The sequence below is a fragment of the Epinephelus fuscoguttatus genome, linkage group LG4 (assembly GCF_011397635.1).
Source record: "Epinephelus fuscoguttatus linkage group LG4, E.fuscoguttatus.final_Chr_v1".
In the NCBI taxonomy this organism is placed as follows: Eukaryota; Metazoa; Chordata; class Actinopteri; order Perciformes; family Serranidae; genus Epinephelus; species Epinephelus fuscoguttatus.
Genome location: NC_064755.1, coordinates 39,037,383 through 39,054,245, shown reverse-complemented (window position 1 = coordinate 39,054,245; position 16,863 = coordinate 39,037,383). Strand labels below are relative to the sequence as shown.

Sequence of the window (16,863 nt, the reverse complement as noted above, 5' to 3'; positions counted from 1 at the left end):
CTTGGGAGAAGTCGTGAACAACAAAAAGAAAATCAAGCATGCTAGACTCTTTGTCACTCATTGTCGTTCACGATCCGAGCCTACGCTGTACGATGCTGCGTCAGGTTATAATTGGGCTGATATTGTGTATTGTGAACCTGGCATAAATCCCCCTCAATCTTACACTGGACTTTTAACCTCATTTATAATTTTAATCGTTGTTTTCTGTAGCGTGAAAATGTGTAGAGGAATAATATTAGTTATATATGTTTTGTTTACTTTATACAGTAACTAAGTGAAATTAACAAGAAGTGAAAAAGGATTCTTATAATCCAACTTGTACTTTCTTTGTTCAGAATGCTGACACTTTTGTCTTTTATAGGCCTTTAGATGGTAATTCCATCTCTTGATATTTTTCTTTTTCTAAATTTTCATTGTCAGTTTTATCCCAAACTGTTTTTCTCCAGAAGAGAAAACATTGTATCATCTGCATACAAAACAAATGGCAACATTTTATTCATCTCACAAATATCATGAATGTATAATATTATTCCTTTAGACGGGTTGTAAAGAAACAGGGTTTTTCAGAGACACACGTGATGGGTTACATCTTATATATTATGTAGTGCATTTATTCCAGTGTTTTACGTATTGATCATGTCATTGTCTGGAGATAAAGGTGATTTTCTCTGTACAGTTTATTAATGAATAATTTTTCTAAACACATTTTATTTCTTTTTATATTTAGTGCCGACATCTCATTTGGACATAACTGAGAGAGAGACGTGAGTTTCTGTTTTTCATCTAATGTCAATATTTTTATCATTTCTTCTCTGCCACATGAAAACTGAACATTTCAAACTGCATTAATTGTTTTGTGTGTTATTGATTTTCATGTTGTTTCAGAGGCGAGACGGCGCTCCATAAAGCTGCCTCCTCCTGTCAGAGGAGCATCTGTCACTACCTGGTGGAGGCCGGGGCGTCGCTCATGAAGACAGACCTGCAGGTAAACCAACACTCAACCTGTAACACACACTCCCCTAAAATACTCACATATTCACACTGTGAGGAAGACATTCGACCAGTTGGACGTTCAAAACTTCTCGCTTCTCTACAACATATGATGACGGAAACAAAAAGTTTGTCGAGAAGTTGAATCCATCCAGAGAGTCAGTAATAAACACAGACGTACATTTAATAAATTGTTTCAGTTAATGATAACTTTATAAAGCCTGATAGTAGCTTCATGCTAACTCTGGGTAAAGTTATTAAATACAATATAAAAGCATCACATTTTCTGCTTTTTATTTTCCATCGTTTGAGCTTTGAATCTAGCTCTTTGCATTACGTCATCTTGTTGTGTCCTCTTTAATGTCACCTACAGGAGAATAAGGGCCACTAACTGTTAAAGTTCCCGCAACAGTAGTGGAGGAATTTTTTTTTTTTTTCTTTTTTTTTTTTTTACATTTGAAAGAAACCCTGACTAGCAACAATGCTAGCATGCTAATGTTAAGCAGGTATAATGTTAATTAGCTAATGCTAGCATGCTAACGTTATCAGTAAACACAAAGTGCAGCTGAAGGGAACGTTATTAGTTCAGCAGGTATGTGGTCACATTTTGTTCATTCTTTGATGTTGATTTAATGTTTCTATACAGCACTCTGCTGCATTTATTACTGCACTTTGCTGTGTTACTTTACAGTACTTTGGTTTTTTTTTTACTATTATAGTACTCTGCTGCATTTCATTAGGCTCCGATCACACAGAAAGCGTTATGCAGGTTGCAAAACAGGAGATGCACCACACTGCCTTTTTAAAAAAAATTAAATCCCACTAGTAAATACAAACACTTGCTGCGCCTACTTGTTGTTGCCAGGCAACCATCCCATCACATGTAGTTAATCTACCTTCACAGTAACTAGAATATAGTTCCTAAAATGTTGAGGCAGAGGGTACTTGCTGTAGCTCCGGTTGAGGGTGAGAGGCTGTCAGTAAATAGTTTGTTGGGCACAGGGAGACGGAGATCTGTGTGGGTACATGAGACCCTAAAAAAGAGGGTGGATCACAGGGAGTACCACCAGTTGTTGTCGTGACCACCACAGAAGGCCCGCCTCTCAAATTATCTGATTGGACAATGGGGAAAAAAGAGATGACGTGAGACGCTTTTCTGAGTTGAAGTTTTTGCTATTCGAGGAGTTCAGAGCGCTCCGGCAAAAACACCAGGCACCTAGAGTGCAGAAATGCAAGGTGCGTTACTATGCAAAAAACGCAAGCACAAAGCTTCATTGTCATTAAAAACAAATACAAAAATCCACCTCCAGCTGCTAAAACACATCCTCTGTTATCGGGCCTAACTGCGCTGTGCTGCATTTCTTTCATAGTTCTGCTTTGTTTCTTTACTAAATGTGTTTATTTACAGCGCTCTGTTGCGTTTGTTGCGTTAACAATAACCCTAACTTCAACGGAAAGATTTAAATGTTACAGTTGTGAAATAACAGTCGTAAATTTGTCTGGATAAAAACTCCATTACTAATTAAAGGCAAAACCGAAAGAATCTTTCACTCTTTGACTCTGACATGAGAACATATTATTATTGATTATAGTGTGATACCAGTCAAACACTCCTCTGACCGACCCTCAGCAGTGGCGGCTTCCTGCTGTACGCGGCGGCCCTGCGAGGCGTTCTCAGGCACAGTGACGGCCACCAGCCTGAGCTGTCCCACCAACACTCTTAAAGGATCTCCAGCAGTATTTGACCCACTTCTCTAAAGTGATTAATGTTGTGTGTCATTGAGAAACGGAGCGCCGCAGGATCCCCGGCCTCGCTCCGACATACACAAAGGCCGCGGCTCACCGTTGCCATGGTGAAGCTAGTGGTAACAGGAAGCAGCCCATAATCTGAGTTTTTTCCTTCTTCTTCTCCTCTCCAGCAAATGAAAAGAGTTCATGTGTTACTTAGTGTGTAAACTGTTGGTGTGAAGCCGAGATTCTCTGGAGGGTTCCAGAGGAGAGGCTTCTTAATGTTCCTCTTTAATTCTCACACAATCTATCAATCTGTCTCTTTATCTATCAGTCTATTGATCTACCTATCTATCAGTCTACTGATCTGTCTATCAGTCTGTTGATCTTTCTATTTCTCAGTCTGTCGATACCTGCTGTAGTACAGAGTAACTTTAAAGATGAATTGCCTTTTTAATGTTTTCCTTTGATCTGATTTGATTTTATTTCACTTAATTGTCAGGGAAAAAAAGACAACATTCAGCCAAACCCGATTTTTTTCCCCGAGGACCAATAAAGTATTTCTGATTTATCTGCGCTCCTTTCCTGCATTACTAATCTGCATTTCTTAACTGCACTCTTCTGCTTTCTTTCCAGCATTTCATTTTTGCTTTTCTTATCTGTTTCTTTACTGCAGTTCTTTCTGTTTCTTAACTGCAATTCTTTTCTACCTTCCTTTCTGCATTTCTTAACGTTTCCTTTTTGGTTTCTTTACTGCGTTTTTGTTGTTGAACTTTACAGTTTATTTACTGCGTTTCTTTACTGAACTTTACTGCGTTTCTTTACTACATGTTTTTTTTTACTGCATTTCTTTACTACGTGTTTTTTACTGCGTTTCTTTACTGAACTTTACTGCATTTCTTTACTGCGTTTTTTTAATTGAACTTTACTGTTTATTTACTGCGTTTCTTTACTGTGTGTTTTTAATTGAACTTTACTGTTTATTTACTGCGTTTCTTTACTGCGTTTTTTTAATTGAACTTTACTGTTTATTTACTGCGTTTCTTTACTGCGTTTTTTTAATTGAACTTTACTGTTTATTTACTGCGTTTCTTTACTGCGTGTTTTTTACTGCGTTTCTTTACTGAACTTTACCGTTTATTTACTGCGTTTCTTTACTGAACTTTACCGTTTATTTACTGCGTTTCTTTACTGAACTTTACTGCATTTCTTTACTGCGTGTTTTTTTACTGCGTTTCTTTACTGAACTTTACTGCATTTCTTTACTGCGTTTTTTTAATTGAACTTTACTGTTTATTTACTGCGTTTCTTTATTGAACTTTACCGTTTATTTACTGCGTTTCTTTACTGAACTTTACCGTTTATTTACTGCGTTTCTTTATTGAACTTTACTGCGTTTCTTTACTGAACTTTACTGCGTTTCTTTACTGAACTTTACTGTTTATTTACTGCGTTTCTTTACTGCGTGTTTTTTACTGTATTTCTTTACTGTGTTTTTTTTATTGAACTTTACTGTTTATTTACTGCGTTTCTTTACTGAACTTTACTGCGTATCTTTACTGAACTTTACTGCGTATCTTTACTGAACTTTACTGTTTATTTACTGCATTTCTTTACTGCGTGTTTTTTACTGCATTTCTTTACTGCGTTTTTTTTATTGAACTTTACTGTTTATTTACTGCGTTTCTTTACTGAACTTTACTGCGTATCTTTACTGAACTTTACTGTTTATTTACTGCATTTCTCTATTGAACTTTACTGCATTTCTTTACTCCTTTTTTACTGCGTTTTTTACTGAACTTAACTGTTTCTTTACTGCATTTCTTCACTGAACTTTACTGCATTTCTTTACTGCGTTTTTTTTTATTGAACTTTACTGTTTATTTACTGCGTTTCTTTACTGAACTTTACTGTTTATTTACTGCATTTCTTTATTGAACTTTACTGCATTTCTTTACTCCTTTTTTACTGCATTTCTTAACTGAACTTAACTGTGTTTCTTTACTGAACTTTACTGCATTTCTTTACTGCGTTTTTTTTTATTGAACTTTACTGTTTATTTACTGCGGTTCTTTATTGAATTTTACTGCTTTTCTTTACGGCGTATTTTTTACTTCGTTTCTTTACTGAACTTAACTGCATTTCTTTACTCGTTTTTTACTGCATTTCTTTACTGTGTTTTTAACTGAACTTCCCTGTGTTTCTTTATTGCATTTTTTTCCCACTGCTTTTCTGCGTTTCTTGTCATTTATTGTGATATTAATTAATAAAATAATTCAGGTAGCAGCTTCTCATGTTCAGTTGGTGTTGACCTCACCTTCACCAGTTAAAATGACAAACTTCACTGACGACAGAACAATCAATCATCTCTAGATAACCACTTGATGTTTTAGTCGCCACATTCTCCAATTCCTTTTTTTATTCAGACCAGATCAATAATTAAGTTTTGAATCAGGATCCTTTGTATCTAGATCAAGTAATTTGTGTCAGATTTATTCTCTAAAGGTGTTATTCTAATGTGTCAGATACATATTTCATCAGGTAAATATCAGATCAGACTCTGTCAGCAGACGCCTGATGTCTAAAATCCTCTGTGTCTAAATGTTTCTGTGTTCCAGGGCGAGACTCCCAAACATCGTGCTGAGAAGGCCAACGACCAGGAACTGTCTGAATATCTGGAGAACCGCCAACATTACCAGATGATCCAGAGGGAGGACCAGGAGACGGCGGTCTGAAGTCCAACATGTCTGTCCACATCATCAGTCTGTCTATAGGTCTTTCATGTATCTGCTCCTCTAGGAGACAAGTGTGTTTTTAACTCCACTGACGAGGCGCGTAGACAGCAACATATCAGCTAGTGCTTCTTCTCTGCTGTCAGAGGCAGGCGGCGGGTAAACACAAACACATGGGTTAATATAAATGTCTCCAAACTGCTTTAACTGAGCAGAGATGATGTTTTGTTGTGGATAACGTCGGGTTTGTAGGCGCCTGAAAACGCCTCTGTCCTCTGCCGGAGTCCAAACTAAACAACATAAAAGCCTCTGGACACTAAAGTGAATTCAAACTTCAGGCCACAAAGACTCTCAGATCTCCTACAAACTGTGTTTTGAATGTGTCTTTATGGCGTAAACATTAGCGCTCTGACCTCTGTGTTAAACGTGTACAGAAAGTGCTGTTGGAGCGAAACAACAGCTGCTTTGAGCGAACAGTGACTGTATTCATGTGTCTGCAGCTGAACATGATGGAACTAGACGCTTTCGCCATATCTGATAGAACGGCTGCAAAAACGTGTCTTCTCTCCGGCTTCTAGTGACCTTTTGGATGTATTTCTTTACTCAACAGAAATAAGTGTTTGTTCACACTTTGGATATTTAACTTAGACACACATGAGTTTAGCTATTTATGATTTATTTGTAGACATAAAAAAAAAACGTTTTGCTTGTGATCAAACTCAGAGAAGCAAGTCGTCGACTGCTTCAGTCTGAATTTTAGATACTTCAACATATGAGACTTTGTTTTTTTTTGTAATATTGTTTGTCTGTTACATAACGGTAAAGCAAAATGGCTGCCAGCAGGATGCTTTCATTGTGATGTGTGTGTAAATAGCTGAGATAGACTCGTCAGTGTTCAGCCAGATTCTGCCAAAGCAGTCACGTCTGTATTAATAGTAATTACATAACAGTCAGAACGACATTATACTGTATGATACTGGAGTAATAACTGTTTGGTTTGGTTTTATCATTTCTGAGTGACCTGCAATAAAAGCATGTCAGTAACAGCTCTCTGTGAGGAAAATGAAGTTATTCACAAGAAGGAACTGTTTGGTTTGGAGCTGATAACGATTCATCAATTCAAATAATCATGTATTTATTTATCATTTAGGTCATTTTTAAAGCAAATATACGAAATATATCATGTTTATAGCTTCTTAAGCTGGATTAATACTTGTGTTGCCTATGCTGTTGTGAGTATTTATACTTGTGCGGTGGTGTGCATGTGTCACTCTGCAGTTACACCTCCAAAACACTAGTCTGCGACAAGGTTTCTGTGAAGTGCTGTAAAGTTTAGTTGATTTAAAACACACATTAAACACACATTAAACATGGCTTAATAGAGACAATTTCAAATTCAAGTACACAAATCAGCTTCACTATAACTCGCAGCATTCACAGACAAACACTTGTCTTTATCTGGACACATTTTCCCCACAAATACAACATGCTAACATTATTAGCACAAGCCTATGGCATTTTACATTGTATAAATTAGCCTAGCAGCTAGTGGACATTTCCTCTACTCATATGAAGCCAGGCACAACAGCAACATTTAACAAAGGTAATGTTACAAAATTCGGCTCCATTACACCTCACAAGGTTCACTGACAAAACAACTGTCTTATACTAAACACGTTTTCCAAACAAATACAACATGCTAACGTTATTAGCACAAGCCTATGGCATTTTACATTTAATTGTTCAAGTAATTTTCACAATTTTTGAACTTTTTAGACAAAGATCTTTATCACATTAATTTTTCACACTGACATCATCATCATCAGACATTGTTTTGTTTTTACACTGAAAGAAAAAAGAATCTGTTTCTGGAATGTTTCTTTTGTTGATTGTTTGTTCAGGGACTTCAGAGGTCAGGTTTTTTAGTTGTTAGTTCCTGCTCAGATTAATTCCGCTGGTTCCTAGCTCCTTAGGTTCCTTGGTTCCTCAGTTTCCTTAGTTTTTCCGGTCCCTTAGTTTGTGAGGTTCTTTGGTTCCTCCTGTTTCTTGGTTCCTTTAGTTCCTTTGGTTCCTTGGATACCTAGTTCCTTAGGTTTCTTGGTTCCTTAGTTCCTCTGATTCCTTGGTCCCTCTGGTCCCTTGGACCCTCAGGTTCCTTGGTTCCTTTGGTTTCTTAGTTCCTTTGGTTCCTTGGTTCCTTAGGTCCTCAGGTTCCTTGGTCCCTCTGGTCCCCTGGCCCCTCAGGTTCCTTGGTTCTTTTGGTTTCTTAGTGCCTCAGGTTCCCTGGTTTCTTTGGTTCCTTAAATCATACAGTTCCCTGATTCCTCTGGTCCTTTGACCCCTCAGGATTCTTGCTTTCTTAGTTCCTCCTTAGTGTTTTTTTTTTGGTTCCTTGGGTTCTTGGTTCCCTAGTCCTTCATGTTCCTTGGTTCCTCAGGTTCCTTAGTTTGTCCATTAGTTTGTCAGGTTCTTTGGTCCCACAGGTTCCTTGGTTCCTCTGGTCCTTTGACCCCTCAGGTTCTTTGCTTTCTTAGTTTCTTCTTAGTTTTTTTTTTGGTTCCTTGGGTTCTTGGTTCTCTAGTTCTTCAGGTTCCTTGGTTCCTCAGGTTCCTTAGTTTCTCCATTAGTTTGTCAGGTTCCTTTGTCCCACAGGTTCCTTAGTTTTTCTAGTCCATTACTTTGTGAGGTTCCTTGGTTCCTCTGGTTCTTTTGTTTTTGAAATTCCCTGGTTCTCGGTTCCTTGGGTTCCTTGATTTCTCTGGTTCCTTAGTTCTCCAGATTCCTTGCTCCCTCTGATCCCTTGGCTTCTCAGGTTCCTTGGGTTTTTTGGTTTCTTAGTCCCTCTGGTTCCTTGGATCCCTAGTACTTTGGTTCCTAAGGTTCCATAAACTCACTGCATTTACTCTCAGAGACTTCAGGAGTTCTGCAACTTGAAGGATGATATGAAGGAGAACAGGAGGGTTCTCCTTCCTCCTCCTCTCTGTTCTCAGCTGCAGACTTTAACACAAAGGCCTCCACGCATGACTGAGCCATCAGAATGCTGGAGACTGTTTCCTCTGCTGTTGTTCTGCTGACTGTTCCCCTCCAAGAGGAGAACACAGAGAGCTCACAGAACAATAAGAGAACATAGGACACATGGAGAGAACATAGTGAGTATACAGAACATAGACAACTCAGAGAGGAGGACACAAAGAGAGAACACACCGAATGCACTGAACATAGAGAGAACTCAGAGACGAACGTGCAGAGAACTCAGCGGGCAGTACCGAGAGAAAATCATTTTACTCTGAGTGAAATAAATATTTGTACAGAGCCATTTTACACAATAAGTACTTCTACTTTTGATACTTAAAGTACATTGTGTTAGTAATACTTCAAATGGAGTACTTTAACTGTAACAGAGTATTTTATACTGAGTTACTGATGCTTTTACTTCAGTTAAAGTCAATGTGCTGATGAACACCGTGACTTCCTGAGTGAACTCTGATCCAGTGCACTGTGTGACTCAGTCCCAGTTAAACCAGGCGTTCCCCATCACACACCTGTACACACACACAAACACCTACACACACACACACACACACACACACACACACACACACACACACACACACACACCTGTGACTCATCTGACCTCTCCACTACAGGCAGCTCTTACAGCAGTGTGAGTAAATATTAGCTCACACACACCAACCTGTACGGTGGCATAGCTCACACTCTTTCTATATGACATTGTTCTATATGTGACACCTTTCTACGTATATGTGACATGTGAAGTACACTACACACACACACACACACACACACTTCACTCTATGTTAATGAGCTTGTTTTGTTCCTCTGGGTCTGGATTAAAGCTTGTGAAGTCATGAGGCTGGTTTCACCATTGTCCATATGCAGTGTGTGCATGCAGTGTGTGTTTTGTGTTAGTGTGTGTGTGTGTGAGGGGAGGGGGTGTATCAGCAGCAGCAGCTGAAGCAGCGACAGAAGGCGACGACTCCACAGCTCGACTGGCTGCTCCTCTGAGCTCAGCAAGTAAGTTTTAATCTTTTTATCACCTTTGTCACACGTCTCATCAAACCTGTGTTTCATTCTAAACATTTATATACAGAGTCTGTGAAGACTCATCGTCCAGTCGATCGGCAGAAAATCAATCTGCAACTTTTAACATCAATCATTTTATTACTTAATCACTTTGTCGAGCAGAACTCTGATTGTTTTTAAATATGATGATTCATATTAAATTATTCTGGAGATTATTTAACTCATTTTCTTTAAACTGTTGGACGGACAAAAAAAACAAGCAAAATTATTTTTGTATCACAGCTTTGGCTTTTCTGTTTCTTCTACTGTCTGACATTTTGAAAACAAAGTGATTAATCAACAAATGTATCTGTCGATTAATCAGTAATGAAAATAATCGTTAGGTAAGTTAAATCATAAATAATGAAACAAGTAAAAACCATCTTGAAAGATGGGAATACGTTTACTGTAGCTGACAGTAAATACAAAGAAATTCACTGTTAATTTGTATTTTTAAAAATACTCCAGTTTTTGAGATAATTTCATTATTTGCATCATAATCAGATTTTTATTTTTTATTTTTATCTTACACTCTAGACTTTGTGTTTGTGGTTTGATTTCATATTGTTTTTTCTGGTTTTGCGTGATTTTTCTGACTTTATTTTTGTCACTGACTGTTTTCAGTTGTAAGTTTGTCTCTTAATACAAAGAAGAAAGAAATGAGTTTATGTGTGAAATATTAATTCAATATTCAGCATTCTAATCAAATCATTTTGGAGGATGTGATTTTCCACATCCTCTCAAAGAGGAACTGAAGGTGTCAGGTGTGCAGATGTTTATGCCTCTGGCTCAGTTTACGTGTTCTTCATGTTGTTGTTGTTCAGTTCTATTATAATCAGCTGAAGTTCTTTGATGCATTTATAACTTTAGATTTTTATTTTATTTTAATCGAAGCAGCACCTTATTCTCTAAAAGTTTATTTTCTATCAGCTGAAAAGAGTTTGGGAGAAAAATCTAAATCTCTGAATGACACTTCTAAGATAGCTTTGATTGGAGGAGACGTTAGGATTCACGTTTGTGCTGTTAAACGCGTCCACTTCCTTGTTTCCTCATTTCCTCATTTCCTCGTCACAGCAATCGGATGTCAGGTTTTCTTTTAGAGCCTCAGTCCTCTGAACGCGGAGCTCTGAAAACAAACTCCTTACATGTTTAACTGTGTTTCATGTTCGCCTCCGGATGTGAGAGTGAACCCTGAGATTCAGGAGGAAGTTCCTCTAAATGTTGTTCCTAGTTTTGAACCAAAGGGAGCATCCCACTCCTTTTCTTCATGCTAAGATTTCATTGTTTTCTTATGCAAATAAGTTTCTATTCAGGGCGGGGGGGGAATTTGGTGGGGGGGTCACAGCTCCTAAGACGTGGCGTGGAATCTGTGTTGGGCTTTAGAGAAATGAAACCAGGCTAGAAGAGGCTTTGTTTTGGGCCAATGAATCAGTATTCTTTTGAGGGGAAATCTAAAGGGCTCTTTCAGACGCTGCTTGCCCCCCCCCCCCCACGGCTCCGTCCCTCCTTCTCCTCCTCCTCCTCTTCTTCATTGATGGAGGACAGACTGGAGGCCTGCTGAGAGCCGGTTCTCTCCTCATAAAAGGCCGCAGGAGGAGCGAGAAGAGCAGGATTTGCTCTGCCAGCTGACATGTGAAAGAGGACCATTGCTTTAATGGAGGCCTGAAAGAGGAGTCTGTCATTTCTCAGCACAATAACAACAGAGAGGGAGAGAGGTGCTTTATGGGTAATTGACTCTCTTTTTCCAAGTAGAGCTGAGAGCCCCGCGCTATGTTTCTCCTCTGAGCTGATGGATGCTGTCGCTGTCATCAAACACTGGAGGAACGCTTTAATCATGATGAGAGAAATAAATGAAAATATGTGCAGAATGATAACAGAGTGTGTGTGTGTGTGTGTGTGTGTGTGTGTGTGTGTGTGTGTGTGTGTGTGTGTGGTGAGAACAGGAACAATATCAGAATACATTAGCCTACTTTTATAATCCTGCTGCTGCTCGCACTACAATAGTCAGATTATTTGGCTTAAGCGTTCTGAGATTTGGGGGGCCGAGCTGAAAAGGGAGCAGATTTGATTTGGACTAAATTTGGACCATCTGGCCCGAGCAGACCAGGCCGGGCCGGATCACGCTGCAGTTAAACATCCAGATCGTGTCAGCTGTAAAACAAGATCAGCTTAAAAAATAAACTTTATTTGTGAATTCACGCAAATATCTCCTGATTCGAAACTCCTTCTCACTCAGGTCGAAGGGTTCAACGCAGCGGTGTAGCATGAATATCTGTCATGGACGGATTAACAAACAGACGGGCCCCTGGGCACAGATATGTACTACCAACCCCACCAACACCACCCCCACATAGGAGCAGGACCCCCAGACTGAAAGAGACACCTCTTTTATCTTCAGTCTCTGTGTAGTTGTGTTGCATCCCGTGCAGTTGTTTTATATCTATTCTCAGTTGTTTTTGCATCTCTGCAGTACTTTTGCGTCTCTTTGCAGTAGTTTTGTGTCTCTTTGCAGTAGTTTTGCATCTCTGCAGTAGTTTTGTGTCTCTTTGCAGTAGTTTTGCATCTCTGCAGTAGTTTTGTGTCTCTTTGCAGTGGTCTTGTGTCTCTTTGCAGTAGTTTTGTGTCTCTTTGTAGTTGTTTTGCTAGTTGTTTTGTGTCTCTTTGTAGTTTTGTGTCCCTTTGCAGTTGTTTTGCATCTCTCGTAGTAGTTTTGCGTCTCTTTGCAGTTGTCTGTGTCTCTGTGGTGTTTTACAGCATTTTTTTTCTTTCGATTTAATAAAAATATCCCGTCAAACTATCACTCAGACGGTAATAATTTTATTCAATAATGATAATTATTCAAAAAATGCAGTTAAAAACATCCCCGACATGTTGGACCCTGAGCGCTTTGCTCCACCATGATGCTCCTGGTTGAATGTTGCATCATGTCTGCAATGTGTTTATATCTTTCTAATTGGTTGTGCTTTAATTGTGGATGTTTAATGACGGTCTCTTTATTTTATTGTCTCTGCAGGATGCGAAGTTTGTTCTCAGTGACGCTGCTGCTGCTTGTGGCGCTGACGCTCAACGCCGAGGCCAACAGAAGAGCCAAAAATCACAAAGGTCAGACATTTAAATAACAGCAGATCTGTAGATCAACGTACGGCAGTAGTGTTGTTGTGATGACAAGTTTTAATTGCTTATTCCAGATGAAACTACATTTCTTAATCCTGTCTGTCTACTTCTGTTGAAACTTCATGGTCCCAGAATGCATTTCCTGGCACAGCGTGTAGCACTCAGCTACAGAAACATTAAGGTTTTTCCTGTTGTGATAAAATGAGTGACTTCCTTATGAGAACCTCAGTGAGCATTATAAACGGGGGGTCTCACACGTGTCTCATCTGGTCTTACCGGTTGGTTCGGTCCTCAGACTTGAGTTCATGTTTCAATCTCTGCAGGTGTTCTGTTTCTTTGACCCCAACACACACAATGTCAAGATCTCATCCAACTGTTGGTGTGATTACTACGAATGCAGACTTTTTAACTTTTATTAGATTTATCTTGTTCTTGGTTGGTTGTTTTTTTGTGGGTGTGTTAAAACTCTTGATCACTGTAATTTCTGTCACACTCTTTTTCTTCTTCTTCATAACTCAGTCAAATCTGGAGACACAGACATGAAACACATATTTCCACAGTCAGTCAGACTTCCACTTCCTGAGGATATCTTAATCTCTGATGTCCATCCAGAATAAACATCCATAAATCCACTTAGAAATCAGAAAAAAAGAGGCTGCAGAACTTGCCTGAGGATCATCATGTTTTTAAGTTTCCTTCTACACTGCAAACAGGAGCTAATACATGTTAATGATTAGATTTCATACGAAGAAACTTCAACATTAAAATCCCCCTCCCTCCACTCAGAGACCAGTTTACCTTTGTGTCCCTTCACTGTGATATCTGAGCTTCCCTGTGCAGAGTCCTAAGTTGTGTTTTGCTCCTCCAGGTGGTAAACATGATAAATCCCGGCCTGCTTCAGAGTGCTCCACCGCAGAGACTCAGTTCGGGAAGTGTGTCCCAGAACATGGGGACTGTGGAGAAGGTCTGAGAGAGGCCACCTGCAAAGATCGCACCGACAAGATCCACTGCAAGATCCCCTGCAACTGGAAGAAGGACATCAGTAAGACTCAGACACCTTATACACACTTAATACACACTCATGGAGATAGAGTTGTCTCAGTATCAGTTGTGTGAACAGTTCAACAATTTGCATGTTGTGTTCTCAGTATCTTTAGTATTTTTACAAACCAAACAGTCAGTTTATGATGAAATTAATCGTTAGTTAATAGTTCATTCATACTTATATACTTTTACTGAAGGAACATTTTCAGTGCAGGACTTAAACTGCCATAGAATATTTTTACTGTGTGGTATTAGTAATACTGCAGTAAAGGATCTGACAACGGTCATCACGGGGGAGCAGTGGGTAGCATTGTCACCTCACTGCAAGAGGGCTCCTAGTTTGAACCCAGGGTGGGGGAGCCCCTCAGTTTCCTCCAGGTGCTCCAGCTTCCTCCCACAGTCCAAAGACATGCAGGTTAACTGGTGACTCTAAATTGTCCGTAGGTGTGAATGTGAATGTGAATGGTTGTCTGTCTCTATGTGTCAGCCCTGTGATAGTCTGGTGACCTGTCCAGGGTGAACCCCGCCTCTCACCCAGTGTCAGCTGGGATAGGCTCCAGCCTTACGGAAAATGAATGAATGAATGATCTGAATACGTCCTCCACCCCTGATGAATGCACGCTGCTTATGTCCGCTGGGTTTTGAGGGTCCAGAGAGCAGCATGTGAACATACTGTTAATTGTCTCAGAGCTATTCAGTCAACTTGAATCTACGGAAGCTCAAAGGAGTCATGGAGAGAGAAAATAAAACTCATTTGTACTGTGTACGCTGTGCATGTCTTCTAACTGTCGGGGGCAGTAGCACAGTCCAAAGGCATTTGGGTTGGGAACTGGAGGATTGCTGGTTCACTTCCCCTTCCAAACCTTGATCAATGCACCAAATCCCCAACTGCTCAGAGTGCCTGTCCACAGGCAGCCCCCTCACCCTGGCATCCCTCCATTTACTGCATGTATAGGTCCTGATTGTGCATGTGTGTGGGAAAACTGCATTTTGAGTATATCTTTTCTTTTTCCTTCAGGTGACTGTAAGTATAAGTTCGGCCCATGGGGAGCCTGTGACGCTGACACCAACACCAAGAGCCGGTCAGGAACTCTGAAGCGAGCGCTGTTTAACGCCGAGTGTCAAACCACCGTCAAGGTGTCCAAACCCTGCTCCCCCAAAGTGAAGAGGCCCAGAGGTGAGAGCTGACAGTTCACCTTAGCCAGGCGTTGGTTATTGGTTACAGTCATATCAGATGAATTCAAATAAACTCAATTATTATTATAGTAACTCAAAAATGACATTTTAAGGACAATTTGAAGGCAATGAGCAGTTTCACTCTGTAATTTCAAATGTTATTATTTTTAAAACAGAATCTGGATTTTATTATTATTAATGTTTAAAAGTTAAAGGTTATGTATGTAACTTAACGTCACTCGTCCCGAGTCCATCACACAGAAATCAGTCGGGCAGGCAGCCCAGAAAGTCTGTAAGGTCTCAGTTTTCAGTTACAACCTGTAACCCGTTAGCAATAAAAAAAGATTTATACATGTAAAAAGTTACTTACAGAACCTTTTGTAGGAAAAGATTTCTGCACACTAACTCCTATGCAGTGTTTGGCAACAATGGACAGGCTGGTAAAAGTAACTCAGACTCTCAGACTCTCAGACTGAGACTGCATACTTGTATAGATGTAAGTGTGCAGAAATCTTTTTCTACCAGTTCGGACTTGTTGATGTTTGCAGCACCTTGCCAAGACCAAGCTGGGTGAAGCAATGGTTATTCTTTATCACACGCAGAGGCTTAAAAATAAAAGGCACAATTTAAAACAATTGTAATTATTTAATTTATTTTTCTGCTCTCAAATTCAGTTTTTCAAGTGATTTAATCAGCATGTTTGTGGTTTAAAGGGACAGTACGCCCCCTGATGTCATCATACAGCTCAACAACATCAACACTGAAGGGGAAAAAAGTTTTGTTCCAAAACAGCATGACAAATCCCAATTTAATAATACATATAATATAATAATAAGATGACAGATGATTAATGTACAGTTCAGGCCCTCTAGGAACTGGCAAAATTGTGATTATAATAATTGACACAAATTCAAACAAACGATTTCAAGTTTTTGGAAGAATTTTTAGTTATTTAAAATCTTTCCCTGTAAAAAACAGCAAACAGCTCAGAAAATATAAATTCCAAATTTCCTGCATAAAAACAATCTCATTCAGAAAGGCTTTTATTACCTAAAGTCACATAAACATCGAGCTCTGGTCTCCTTCTTTGTGATTTTGGTGAGAGGACTTGAAATCGTCTTCTAAGGCAGTTGATGTATCACTCTCATCAAACTTCCAAAAATGAATGGCAATAATGAAAATAAACAACAATAATAATCATAATCATAATAATAAAACAGCCTTGGGGAGATTCTGGAGGGACTCATGAGTCAATAGGAGTAGTGGTTTGTATTGATCGATGGATCACTGGTGTGGATTAACCACCTATGTTTCCCTTTGTTTCTCCAGGGGACAAGAAGCCAAACTAAAGGATGAACAGAAGAAGACGGCAGGATTTCTTTCTCCTCCTCCAGCTGAACAATCGTCTTCCCTCCTTCATCAAACACAAAAAAAACACAGAGACTCCAAAACACACCAACCTATGATTTTTGGCCTCCTTTGACTTTTACTCTGATTTGATGTTCTTGTGTTTATTTGGATTAAAGTGTGGAAAGCTTTCCCAGAATCCTCCACTAGATAATAATAACATGAATAATAATGTCCTCGTAGCTCATAGTTTGTTTTTAACAGTAAAATTAGTCGTAAAAGCTTTTTACAGTAGCTGAAGTGAAATTAACATCCAAGAACAGTTCTGATCCACTCTGAAAACTCTCCTGATGATCCAGATGCCAGTCACTGGTTCATAAAGAGTTCTGTTTTCAGAAGGGTTCAGAACCTCCTTTAAAATATGCAAAAAATTAGAAAGGCTTGGATGAATCTGTAATGGCGAAAATCCTCTATAAAATCTATTTTTTGAACTATAGATTATTGACGTTGCAAGATGAGACTTGTATAAATGAACAAAATAAATACTGTACAGTGTTTTGGTGAAGAGTTTGGTCTGTTCTTTGTTGAATGTAACACAAACAGGTAATAATAATGGGGCTGCTGAAAAATTAGAAATTGACTTCACTTT

The 16,863-nt window shown here is 39.1% G+C and overlaps 2 protein-coding genes across 6 annotated transcripts in view; both read left to right on the top strand.

Annotated features, from left to right (window-relative positions):
- Positions 1-6,496, top strand: part of dgkzb (diacylglycerol kinase, zeta b) — a 71,233-nt gene extending 64,737 nt beyond the window's left edge. For all 5 annotated transcript variants that reach the window (XM_049573652.1, XM_049573653.1, XM_049573649.1 and 2 more), the window contains 3 exons: positions 728-764; positions 886-985; positions 5,337-6,496. In XM_049573652.1, coding sequence (XP_049429609.1) covers positions 728-764; positions 886-985; positions 5,337-5,453 — 254 coding nt within the window. In that variant the 3' untranslated portion in view covers positions 5,454-6,496. The remainder of the gene's footprint in view (positions 1-727; positions 765-885; positions 986-5,336) is intronic.
- A 2,838-nt stretch (positions 6,497-9,334) lies between these two features.
- mdkb (midkine b) lies at positions 9,335-16,779 on the top strand. Its single transcript, XM_049573683.1, has 5 exons — positions 9,335-9,485; positions 12,547-12,635; positions 13,516-13,689; positions 14,710-14,868; positions 16,197-16,779. Exons 2-5 carry the CDS (start codon positions 12,548-12,550, stop codon positions 16,214-16,216), a joined length of 441 nt encoding a protein of 146 aa, XP_049429640.1. The 5' UTR covers positions 9,335-9,485; position 12,547; the 3' UTR covers positions 16,217-16,779.
- The last annotated feature ends 84 nt before the right edge of the window (positions 16,780-16,863 follow it).

Bases quoted from the DNA above. Each gene is read 5' to 3' on its own strand.
- mdkb (XM_049573683.1), top strand. From the start codon at position 12,548: ATGCGAAGTTTGTTCTCAGTGACGCTGCTGCTGCTTGTGGCGCTGACG. The intron at 12,636-13,515 runs GTCAGACATTTA...TTGCTCCTCCAG, and splicing joins AAGAGCCAAAAATCACAAAG to GTGGTAAACATGATAAATCC. The intron at 14,869-16,196 runs GTGAGAGCTGAC...TTGTTTCTCCAG, and splicing joins CAAAGTGAAGAGGCCCAGAG to GGGACAAGAAGCCAAACTAA.